This window comes from Zootoca vivipara, chromosome 16, assembly GCF_963506605.1.
Source record: "Zootoca vivipara chromosome 16, rZooViv1.1, whole genome shotgun sequence".
In the NCBI taxonomy this organism is placed as follows: Eukaryota; Metazoa; Chordata; class Lepidosauria; order Squamata; family Lacertidae; genus Zootoca; species Zootoca vivipara.
The window spans coordinates 17,746,545-17,757,915 of NC_083291.1; the positions used below are offsets into that span (position 1 = coordinate 17,746,545).

The following is an 11,371-nucleotide window of genomic DNA, read 5'->3' on the forward strand; positions in this document are numbered from 1 at the left end:
TTTGTGGTTTGGGAACACTGCCATGTAATAATGATCCCTGAAGAGGCTAGGCTGCTGCTCAGCCCCTCTTCTCCCATGGCTCTGGCTCTTTCCAGGTTAAATATTTCAGCTGCATTTGAAGCTTGGTGAAAAAGCACCAAGTATTAGACAAGGTAAACATTTCACCTATTAGGAGAAGAGGGGCTTCTGGGCTTAGATCAAGCAAAGGATGGAGGAAGAAGCAGGTGGAATCTTCCAAGCTGTGCAGTTAGTGCCCACTGTCCAGTATTGAGATGCTGAAGTAGGAAATATGATTCAGAGCAGCAGTTCCTTTTAGGGCAGAGCAGATGCTGGACAGAAAGCAAAACAGACAAGCTCCCCGACTGACTGACCTTTTGCTCTCTTCCACAGGAGCCCGGAAGAAATGGAGTTGTGGATCAACAAGATCAATTCTGTGGCAGCCGTTTTTTCTGCCCCACCATTTCCAGCTGCTATTGGATCCCAGAAGAAGTTTAGCCGCCCACTGTTACCTGCTTCCACAACCAAATTGTCTCAGGTGATTAATATACAGCCCTAAGTGTATTTCAAGTGTAAGGCCACAGAAAGCACACACACACACACACACACACACACCCCGTTTGCAAAGAGCAAACCATTGATAGGGCAAGTACTTGAACTTAGAGAAGGGAAGTGTTAATCCCTCTGTTTGAGGACATTTTTTAGATTAGTCCAGACCCATGTGAGCTGAAGCAAAACACTGTAGCAAAGCGGAGCAGAGCCTGCAGTAGGAGGATGCCCAGTCTTCCATGAAGGCTAGCCCCAGAAATTGAAATGATGCTCTTGAGCATGCCTGAAACATTGGACACTTTTGAGGATGGGTAGAAATATTTCAAGTAATAACCAGTAAAATGTTGTTGCACAATCAGAATATATAGAGGGGAGGGCAAGAGGAGCACTGCCTTCTGCATTCAATACAGTGGTACCTCTACTTACGAATTTAATGCGTTCCGAATGCACATTTGTAAGTCGGAAAAAATTGTAAGTCGAAGCAACCCTATCTAAAAATTTGTAAGTAGATAAAATCCTATCTAAACTGCATCCAAGATGGCGTACGGAGCTCCGTTCGTAAGTAGAAACATTCGTAAGTAGAGTTATTCATAAGTAGAGGTACCACTGTACCTTTGTTAGTCTTGCGCACCCTTGCCAGGGGAGAAGGCAAGTTTTGTCCTCATAGTGAGTGGCAGCTACTTAACTTATACAGGAGAAAGTTTAGGGGTTTACTTGGAAACAGTATTTGGCTAGAGGCAAAAGTCTTTGCTTGCTCTGCTGAACCAATCCTCCTTCCAGCCTTTAAGAATCAATCATGTTTTGATCTGGCCCTACCATATCATCTGCAGAACTTCCTTAATTCTGTTAAATTGTGACAAGAGTGCTGAGACTGATATTTAGACAGAGGCACTTCCAGACAACCTGTTTATTGAGCATTCATCCTTATATAATGAGCATACATTCTCAGTTGTTTGCCGCGTGGTTGCATCAAAGCACAAGTGTTATCCCACACTTTCCAGTTCTTTCTCCTGTCACTTTCCTTATAGCAAAAAGTGCAATCTTTTGGGGAAGCAGATTTGTTTCACAAATCATTGTGAAACCTGAATTTGCTAGTACATGATGGAATCCTACCCCAAAATAGCCACTGTCCAGAAGGACACAAACAGACAGAGCCACTTTTGTGGCCAGGTCTCTTGCTCACTTGTTCTGTCTCGTCCTTGCTGCTATGAACTGGCCCCGTAATATTATTTTACCCTGCATTAAATCCCAGGTTAGCTTACAGATTTTGATTATTTTTTGAATTGCCACAGTACAGAAACTGGTGTCTGGCTGCATAATTTCCTGTTTCAGCTACCCATTAAGGAAAATAGGGTCTTGCGGGTTGGTAGAAAGAAGAGAAGGGGAAGCGAAAGGACAGGAGCTTCTTTTAAGCCAAAAGGCAGGAACAAAAAGTGTTATGCTTTCCAATGAGATAGATTCAGGCACAATCTGAGAACCGTCTGCTTTTATCTGTGAGACAGAGAACTTGTCAGTAGGCTCCTGCGCATACTGCAGAGGATGAAACGTGTACTGTCAACTCTGCCTGGCTGCTGTATTAGATGTTGCTGTTCGTATCAAGATGTGACTACGCATAGAGTTGCTTTCGCAGGCTCTGTTTCTGTACCCAAGATCCAGGGTGGACTAGATAAGGAAGGATAGACTAGGAAGGAAGGAAGGAAGGAAGGAAGGAAGGAAGGAAGGAAGGAAGGAAGGGACAAACAAGTAACTGCATAGGACCCTAATCCAGATCAGAACCATGGCATCTGGGGAGAGCAGGATTTGCCTTTTTCTCTAAACAATTTTTCTCCATGAAATCCCCACCTGCTTATTTGCCCCTAAAGTTGCCATTTTCTGCAATGGTATCTATAGGGGGAAGTAGCACCTTGGAGGGGGGTGGGTTTTTTTTTTAAGGGAAAATAGTGCATGAGAGCCCAGATCAAGGCCCCTCCAAGTTGCTATCTCTCTTCCTTTTTGCTTCCTTTTTCTTTTAAAGAAGCTTAGGATAGAGGATTCTGTGGTAAACATGTAGTCTAGCCTGGGTCACCATTTTTACTGTAGTGGCCCAGTTCAAACATTTAATCTCCCAGTTCCCCAGGCACTGTAGGCCCTCCACCCTGCCCACACACACACATTGTATGTGAATTGCCTCCCCTTCTCCGTGGTTTGCCATTACAGTGGTTTTGTTTGTTATGCCAGAATTGGGCAAGCTGTAATTAGCATAAACCAGAAATAGCTTTGAAGTCAAGCTTAGGTAGGTTTATAGATAGACCATAATTTTGAGCAGTCCTTCTTTGGTCTGACCTTAATTGGTCCTGAATGAGAAGCATAATAGTTGTGTTTGCATGCAATGGTAACCTATGGTTTAGTGCAGGCACCCCCAAACTCGGACCAGTGGTCAGGGATGATGGGAATTGTAGTCCCAAAACATCTGGAGGGCTGAGTTTGGGGATGCCTGGTTTAGTGCTAAATGGGCTCATGCATTCCCCCCTTCTCCCAGCATTGTCACAAGAAAAAGATAAGCAGCTTTGAGTTTTGATTATCTGCCGTTTAGCGGTCTGAACCATAGAATGTGCTTAAATTTTACTAAAGTTTGTTGGAAAAAGCCAACTTCATAGCAGTTCATTAGCCACTGTTGTCTGAGTCTGGACATCAAGATAAGCTGCAGTTCATCTAAAATGGAAGTGAAGTATAAATAAACGAGCATCCAATAGTAACAGCTAGCTGACCAGGTCTCTTGACTGACCCTCCAGAAAGTTATTTGTTGATAACTGCCAGGGATGCTGGTGGCTACCCTCGAGTAACGACGCTCCACACCGTCGTGTCTTTAAGACTTTTATTGGTGCATACTTGTTCACAGTGCAAGAGATAAGAGAAACAAGATGACTGTTCAGTCTTCATCAGAATCTCACAATGGCACTTTCCGGCTACGCGCCCAGCAAAGTAGTTTGGGGACCCCAAAGCGCCGCCCCTTGCTCCTACGGGAGCTGCCACGCCTCAAATCAGGCGTTGGGGGAAAAGGGCGCCTGTCCGATGCTCCTCCGCTGGCCATTTCCTGCATAGGAGTTCTAGGCTGCAGTTGCAGCTCTTGGATGCTGCCGGAGCCCTCTACCGACCTGCTCACTTCCTCCTGCCCTTCACTGGACCCGTTGCTGGAGCTCTGACTGGTTGAGGAGCTGGACTTTATGATGGGAGGGGGGGCTGTTCTCTGTAACTCCGCCCCCTTACAATAACATTTCTCTGTATTTGTGTTACCTGCTTCAAAACAGCCCCTAGCAATATATTATGATTTCTGTACTTAACATTGTTGTCCCTTTCCTTTACATTTTCTAAATATACTAGAGGTTCACTGTGACACGTACCGTTGTCTCCTGCAGGATGATCAGCTGAAATCGCATGAAAGTAAACTGAAGCAAATCTCCACTGAACTAGCTGAGCATCGTTCCTACCCACCAGATAAGAAACTTAAAGGCAAGGAAGTGGAGGACTACAAGCTGAAAGATCATTATCTGGAATTTGAGGTATGTCCGGGTCAGCCATGGCAGAGCACCCTTACAAAGATAGCCACTGCAGAAACAGTGGAAGTTATCCTGCTTCATAGGATAATTAATAGTGGGTTGGCATTTAAATAACTGTTTCAAAGCAAAATTGCAGAATGTCATGTTGTGTGGGCAGTAGCCAGATACAAATGTTAGTAGTTCAAAGTACCTAGGAGGTGTATGTGGAATCCAGCAAACGTGAGATCCATAAATGCTTAATAGAAGAGTAAACTTAAAGGGAGAAGCAGCTGTGTGAGCAGAGTCTCCTTCCTCTGCCTGCTGGAAGGGCAGGTACATGTTCAGAAGAGAAACTCCTTCGGTGCAGAGTCCTCAGCTGACCTAGAAGGATCAGTTGAGGATTGAGGGTTGTTGCCTGTGTGTTTTGTTGTGCATGTGATAGTGAGAGTGGGGTGGCCACACCGACCACTGCCACACAACTTCTTTAGGGTTGTCCGAGGGTGAATGCATTCTTTGAGCTGAAAAAATAATAATCTGCATCTGTTGCAAAGCGTTTTGGGGCATGTTCTGGAGCAGCTCGGTTCACAAGTGAGAATGACCGGGTTTGTTGGTCTTGTTGATCTCCTTGTCTCAACTCAGGGTGCACCGTCAAGCATTGACTCCCGCTGTTGGTTGCGTGAGAAGATAAACAGATGAGCGAGCTGTCTTTCAGGAAAGCTTCTCTGCCTTCGCTGCTTTTCTAATTGAAAGACCTTTATAAGTTTCCCAAGAGCCCTGTAGATTTCGGGGGGGGGGGGGGTGTCGCGGGAGGCGAGAAAGATGCCACAACTTTTTGACCGACAGCAGTGCAGGCAGAAAAAACACCAGGACTTTAGAATTACTGTATGATGACCCAGCATCTGTAGCCCCATTTCCTTTTATTACAGCTCTCTGGCATATGCATTATCTGATGAAAAATGAATCAGCCCAGAGCACTATCAGCATTCATCTCACAAGTTCCCTTATTTGTGAGTGACATGCTTTAGCTATTTAATTTATTTGTCTCCTCACTGCTGGTGGAAGTATAGATACCAAGCGTATGACTGTCTTTCTTCATTTAATTTTAAAGTGGATTTTTCTGGCAATCTTTTTCTGCATGAATTTATCTCTTCAAAAGCTCTTTGGAAAGGCCATTCATAGCCCCCCCCCTCTCTCTCTCCCTCTCTCCCGCCTCCCCTTTCATAAAAGCCTTGAAGTCCTCTTGCATTTGAATAATAATGATTACCTGAATTTTGTTTTTTGAATTAAGAGTGTGTGCATTTCCCCCCTCATTGTGGCTTGCAAATAACTTGACAATCGGTTTTTCTCCCCTTTGAAAACTGTGTGGGCAACTGGTGGAACTTCATCAACATTTGCACTGATTCATTGGAGACGGGTCAGAAGACGGCATTGTTAAATAAAATTATTCTGGAAGGCCAGAGTGTGCATTTTGCAACTCTTAAAAGCCTTTTTCTGAATCCCAGCTAATCACTAGTTATTTGAGTTAATCACAGAGCCATTGTATGAGGCTGCAGATAGAACTGCCCTACAACAGAGGGCTGCGTGCTGTTCTAGACAGTGAATAAATTCAGCAGTTTGCTCCTTGCAGAAATACATAGGGTCTCCTGCAGCTCACTATTTTGGGCCTGGTGTGCTTAGTAGATTTGTACCTGGAACAGAATGTGCTTGAAATGCCACAGTCCTCCCAGCTGAGGGGCAGCAAGGGTCTGTACCTTAAAAAAATAATTTAGAGCGAGGCCATAGCTCATTGGTATGCAATGCACAGAGAAGGGCCCAAGGTCTGTCCTTGGCTTCTCCAGGAATGCCATTTTGACATCATAATACCAAATGCCTAAAAATCTGAACAGAAAGGCAAGAACCAGCTATGTGCTTAAGGTTTCGTTGAAATCTTTAGCAGTCAAGCATCCACCCTGTGTGAAAGCCTCTCTTTTCACATACAGATAAAGATATTTACTGATCAGAAATGGGCAGAAAACAATAAATGGCTCCTGTGTTTTCAGCCTTCCTAGCCTATAGTAGTAAAAAGTATCCAAGTCCTGTTGCCCCTTTGTTTTTAATGAAGTATGCTGAATTACATCCTTCTCCAGCCTTGGGTCTCCATAAGTTGTTGGACTAGATCTTCTATCACCCTGGACCATTGGCCATGTTGACTGGCCAGATTTGTTCATTTCATTTCCCCACTTTTCTGAGACTTGTTGGCTAGTTCATCATCAGGGAAACTTTCCAGGTTGATTGCCATAATCTAATGCCCCAAAGCCCTTGGAAGTATTCGTCCAGTTATTCTGTAGGGCAGAAATGTTCAGCAATTGGACACGTATAAATGTACAGATTCTCATTGGCTCCTGGGGATCTAATGGTGTCAGTGTTCACTGTAAATACGCAGGTCCAAAATGAAGGGGGGAGGCCTGTCTGATTCATGGAGAAGGGCATTATCTACTTCATCAAAGAGATGGGGGTTTGTCTTGCTGTACCTAAAATTACAGTGCTTGTGACTGAGCTGGTATATTTTCCATATTAATATTATGGATTGATTGTGAAAACTAGTAACTGGATTTCATCACTTTCCAACAAAACCTTGTTGAAGCCTTGATATATAGATAGATGCCATCTAAGCATTATAGAAAATTGTGCTCTTGCTCTCCTCCCCACCCCCCCATGCCCCCCAAAATTGGTTTGGGTCAGGAAAATCCACAGAACAACATGAGAGGGGGAAAACATTTAGTCAGCCAAGCTGAAATACTTGTGCTGATAAAGCAAGCAGAAGAGTATGATGTTGAATTCCTCCCATAGAAGAAGACCTCCCTCCCTTAAACAACACGTAGCTGTTGATCTACCCAAATTAGGTTGGAATGATGAAAAAAGTGTTGGAGTGATCACAGCTATAAATCTGTTCCCTAGAACTTGTTACCGATCCACCTCTTCCAGGTGTTCCACACATCCCAAATGAGGCCCGGCCGCAGTATGGGAACCACTCTGTAGGCAAAATCCAATGGTAACTTAGGGATGTGTGGGACATCTCCACCTCCCCTCTCCCAAAATGTTGATAATCTTCACATTTCCTCAAATGTTTTGCCTGCGGAGGAACCACCTTTTTTTTCCTTCCTAATTTCACTACAGGGAAAATTTCTGTGGCACCTCAGTTTTCTTGCTACCTATAAGGCAATTTGCTATAGTTATGCTGTTTACTTGCTGTGCAGGTGAGTAGGTCCTCTCACCTGGGAAGAAATCGCCTTGCTTGACTTCCTTCATATATCACTGAAGTTACACTGTAGATTGAGTCTTCCTTTTTCCTCACCTTTTTCTTTTTTCAGAAAACTCGGTATGAAACCTACGTGTCTCTTCTCACAGAGGGAGCCGGCAAGGAGTTGCTGACCACCAATGAGAGTGACGGCCCGGGACTGAAGAAATGCCACTCAAGCCCCTCATTAAATCAAGAGTCCCCTCTTAGTGCCAAGGTGAAGCGTAACATCTCCGAGAGGAAAGACTATAGACCCGAAACACCGAGCATCAAGCAGAAGGTTACTTAGGGCAACTGAGGCAGGCTGGAGGAACAACATTATCGCTCGCTCTTTGATAACCTGTCCTTTGCAAAAACAAAACAAACAAAAATTAACACATCTGCCTGAATGGGGTGTTAGTGACATTTTCAATTGTAAATTTTTGTTGTTTCTGTACAGGTTGTTGGAGATGTTTTGGCTTCTGACTTGCATTTGCCTAGTTCATTTATCATAAAGCAATTGATCCAGTCCTTTTAAAAAGAGAGAGAGAGAGAGAAGGAAAATAAGGTACAGCAAGGGAGAGATTTGATGATGTATTTATCTCTCTCATCTTTTTATATTATTTTGTTGGCTTGTAATTTTCATCTCTCAAGTCATCTGCTGCTTTCCTGCAGTAGGGCAAGTAACTGGACAAAACGAAGCTTACTGAGTCGATTAGCTTTGTGAACGGATTCTTGCATTTTCCAAGGTGGTACAATAGTAGTCTCAACTATTAAAAGAGACTAGGTGAAACTGCACATCCTTGGGGAAAATTAGGTTTCCAAGTGTTGCAGAGCTCTGCAACTAACATATGGTGGAAGCCATGTCAATTGCTGGACTGTGAAAAAACCCAGTTGTGATCTCTGAGCCCCACACTATGTAAGGGGCTAAAAAGCGAAGGCTGGATGCAAAGGGGGGGGGTGGAGTTAACAAAGCTAGCATACTAGATTTAGACACCAAGGAAGGCCTTTGGTGATCTGAAATGGCTCCAACCAAAACTGGGTTATTTTTTCCATTTCATTGAACTGAAAGTCTCAACCATGGGCCTCTCTGTTTTATCAGCGAGTTGTGCTACCTGTACAGTTTTCAACAGTATCTTAGTCATACAATTGCTGTACAGACAGCTGTAATGTGTAGTATTTATTTTCCATCCGCATTACGATCCTCCTCCAGAAGTATGTTCAGGCACTTTATAGTCTAAAAGACTGCAGCTGAGAATTTCTCTCTTGATGCTGGAATGTCTGAAGGGACAGCATGTTACCCAGTTCCCTTCTGTAACTAAAAGTCATGGAGACCTAGAGATATGGCGTTTGGAATGACAGCTAGATCCTTTCTTCCTGCAAACGAAAAGCTGGCTCCATTCCAGCCACCTTGTGCCAGCCAGCAGATCCCTCCAGCTAAAATATCACCCACCAGAGATAATGCCCTCCACATTCTGTTTCCTTTCATCGCAGAGAGAACATGGGCTAAGAATAAAAATGATAGATTGTCCCGCTGGCTCCCAGAACAGGCAGCTCAAAGTTAAGGACACACATTGCTCCCATATGTGATGGATGAGGAACCTGTAGCTGTTCACCTGTCGTTGGGCTGCAACTGGCATAATCTCTGGCCATTGGCTATGCTGACTGAGCCTGATGGGAATTCAGCAAAGTGTCCACAGGTTTCCCATCCCTGCTGTTGATCTGGGGGCAGTGTGTGTGTGTGTGTGTGTGTGTGTGTGTGTGTGTGTGTGTGTGTTTCTGTCTGTCACAGACAGGGTAAAGGGTGAGCTTCCACTTTCCCATGAAGCCATCTGCCTCAGAGATGAGGAAGAAGGGCTATAGTGACATGCTGTACTAAATAAGAAGCTGCCATTTGCCAGGACACAGGCTAGGTGCAACTAGAAGTGTTGCTCTGTCCCTCATCCTCTGTGGCGAAAGGCGCATATTCCTGGCATTGACGGTCAGAGTGGCAACTAGTTGAGATTAATCCGAGAAGTGCAAAGCAGTGGGACAGGAATCCCTTGCCACCTGCACCTTCCTAGGGAGACCCAACCTGTAGCTGAGAATTGTCAGTCCTGTTACGTTACGAAGGGCGAAACCGGCCATTAATGTAGAAACGTTGATAGTTACGGTGAGAATGATGAGCCCAGAAGTGTGGCATTTGTGAGGCAGTGGCTTGCAAGTTCTTCTGCCGTAGCTCATTTTTCACCAGTGGTTCGGAAAAGTCAGCAAGCTGTCCAGTTATAATGAGAAGAGAGAGACAGCAATAAAGTGACAGAACCGATTAGCATTGTTGGAGAAGGAAGGGGTGACCTTGGCTTCGCTGCCGTGTGTATCGTCTCTGGTGGAGTGCAGGCAAAAAGTGAAGGTGACCTATAAAAGATGGGGGGGGGAGAGCGCCCACTGTTTTGAAAGCCGTGGAAGCAGGTAGAGTTGAGGGGGGAAAGAGAAAGATTGCAGTTACCAACATGTGCAAAGCCATGCTATTGCATTGTGATTCTCTCTGGCATTTTCCATAGATGGAACAAATTGAATTATTCAGGAGCCTTCTGTGTTGCTTGGCTGTTGGCCTCTATGGCTGTTTGCTGGGTGTTACTGAGTGGTGTTTGCAAACTCTAGAATAGCAGTTTTTCTTGGAATGGCAGCGATGTAAGTTCTGACATGGTGTTCATCCTAAAGCTTGCAGTAGGAATTATCGGGTGGTGGGTGGTATTCACCTTGCTTCCACTGAAGGTGCAGAGCCACAGGGTGGTCAATATGCCTCCGCACAGTTAAACCACTGTAGTCTGATGATCAAAGGAGAGGTAGTGACTCTTTATACCCTTCCTTTGGAGGTTAGTGAGCTTTGCATCAGCTAAGATTTGGGAAGGGAGGATACATATTGCAGTCATGCAACAACTGGGTGACCCAGTTATGACTCTTTTGAAGGAGAAGTGACAGTGTGTGTGTGAGGGGGGGGGAGGGAGGGAGTGCACAGAGGATCTGATCCAGTATAATGCCCATATTTGTGTTGGTTACAGTATGCTTTAGGGTGCCCCGATGCAAAGGAGAGCTGGGCTCTTGTATATTTTTAACAGCTTTGTAGGAGTTTCAGGCTGAGAAAAGCTGCTCCTTCTGAGTCCACCTCTTCTGCAACTGTTTAAAGGCACACAAGCACTATCTTCTTTTGCATTCCCCCCTATATATACCCACCCCTTGACAATCTGCACTGTGGGGCAGAGAGCTTTTTCTCTTGGCCAGATGGCACTGTCTTGGGGTCTCATCTGAGAGGTGGGTGATGCAGACACTGTTGGAGGTTTAGGGTTGTACTCACTGTAATGCCTACTCAGAATAGACCCAGTGAAATTAATAGACATGACTAATTTGGGGCCATTAATTGCAGCAAATCTATTTTGAGTGAAGCTTAGTTGAATGCAACCCTTAGTACTTGGTGCCACTTCCTAGGTGCAAATTGGCAGTGTCTTTTAGAGCAGTGGGTGGCTTTGTATTCTGGGGGACAGGAGTACTTGTTTTGCTTGCCTGACAGTGGTCCTTGGGCTGGAACTGCCTTTTGTGCAAACCTGATCCCTTCACTGATTGTTCTATGAGTAAGTATGGTTTGCGTTTGAGCATGGTTTCCAAAGAGAATGAAAGAACATTAAATTATAGAAGATCTCTCTCTCTCTCTCTCTCTCTCTCTCTCTCTCTCTCTCTCTCTCTCTCTCTCTCTCTCTCTCTCCAACACACACACAAACACTTTGAGTATTATTTTCTTTCCTGAATGAATGAATCTGTGGGTGTCTTAGTGACCTGGATTGGCCCAAAGGCTTCCAGTGGCCATCTTTGCTTTAGAAAATTGGCAGGGAGATGAGAGCTGAAAGCAGTAAAAGAGCTGAGTACTGGTAGTTCAGGAAAAGGGAGGGAGGGAGGGCACCTGGGGAGATCTGTATCCTCAAAGGAAGGTTCCCCAGTGAAAACATTCATCTTGCTCTTTTGCCCATGGATAAAACATAGCTACTACTGACATGCCATCCTCTCCCCCCCCCATTCCTGT

The 11,371-nt window shown here is 44.7% G+C and overlaps 1 protein-coding gene across 6 annotated transcripts in view; it reads left to right on the top strand.

Moving 5' to 3' along the window:
• Positions 1-9,777, top strand: part of LOC118097617 (PH and SEC7 domain-containing protein 3) — a 151,256-nt gene extending 141,479 nt beyond the window's left edge. For all 6 annotated transcript variants that reach the window (XM_035140671.2, XM_035140672.2, XM_060268939.1 and 3 more), the window contains 3 exons: positions 391-535; positions 3,942-4,085; positions 7,412-9,777. In XM_035140671.2, coding sequence (XP_034996562.2) covers positions 391-535; positions 3,942-4,085; positions 7,412-7,627 — 505 coding nt within the window. In that variant the 3' untranslated portion in view covers positions 7,628-9,777. The remainder of the gene's footprint in view (positions 1-390; positions 536-3,941; positions 4,086-7,411) is intronic.
• The last annotated feature ends 1,594 nt before the right edge of the window (positions 9,778-11,371 follow it).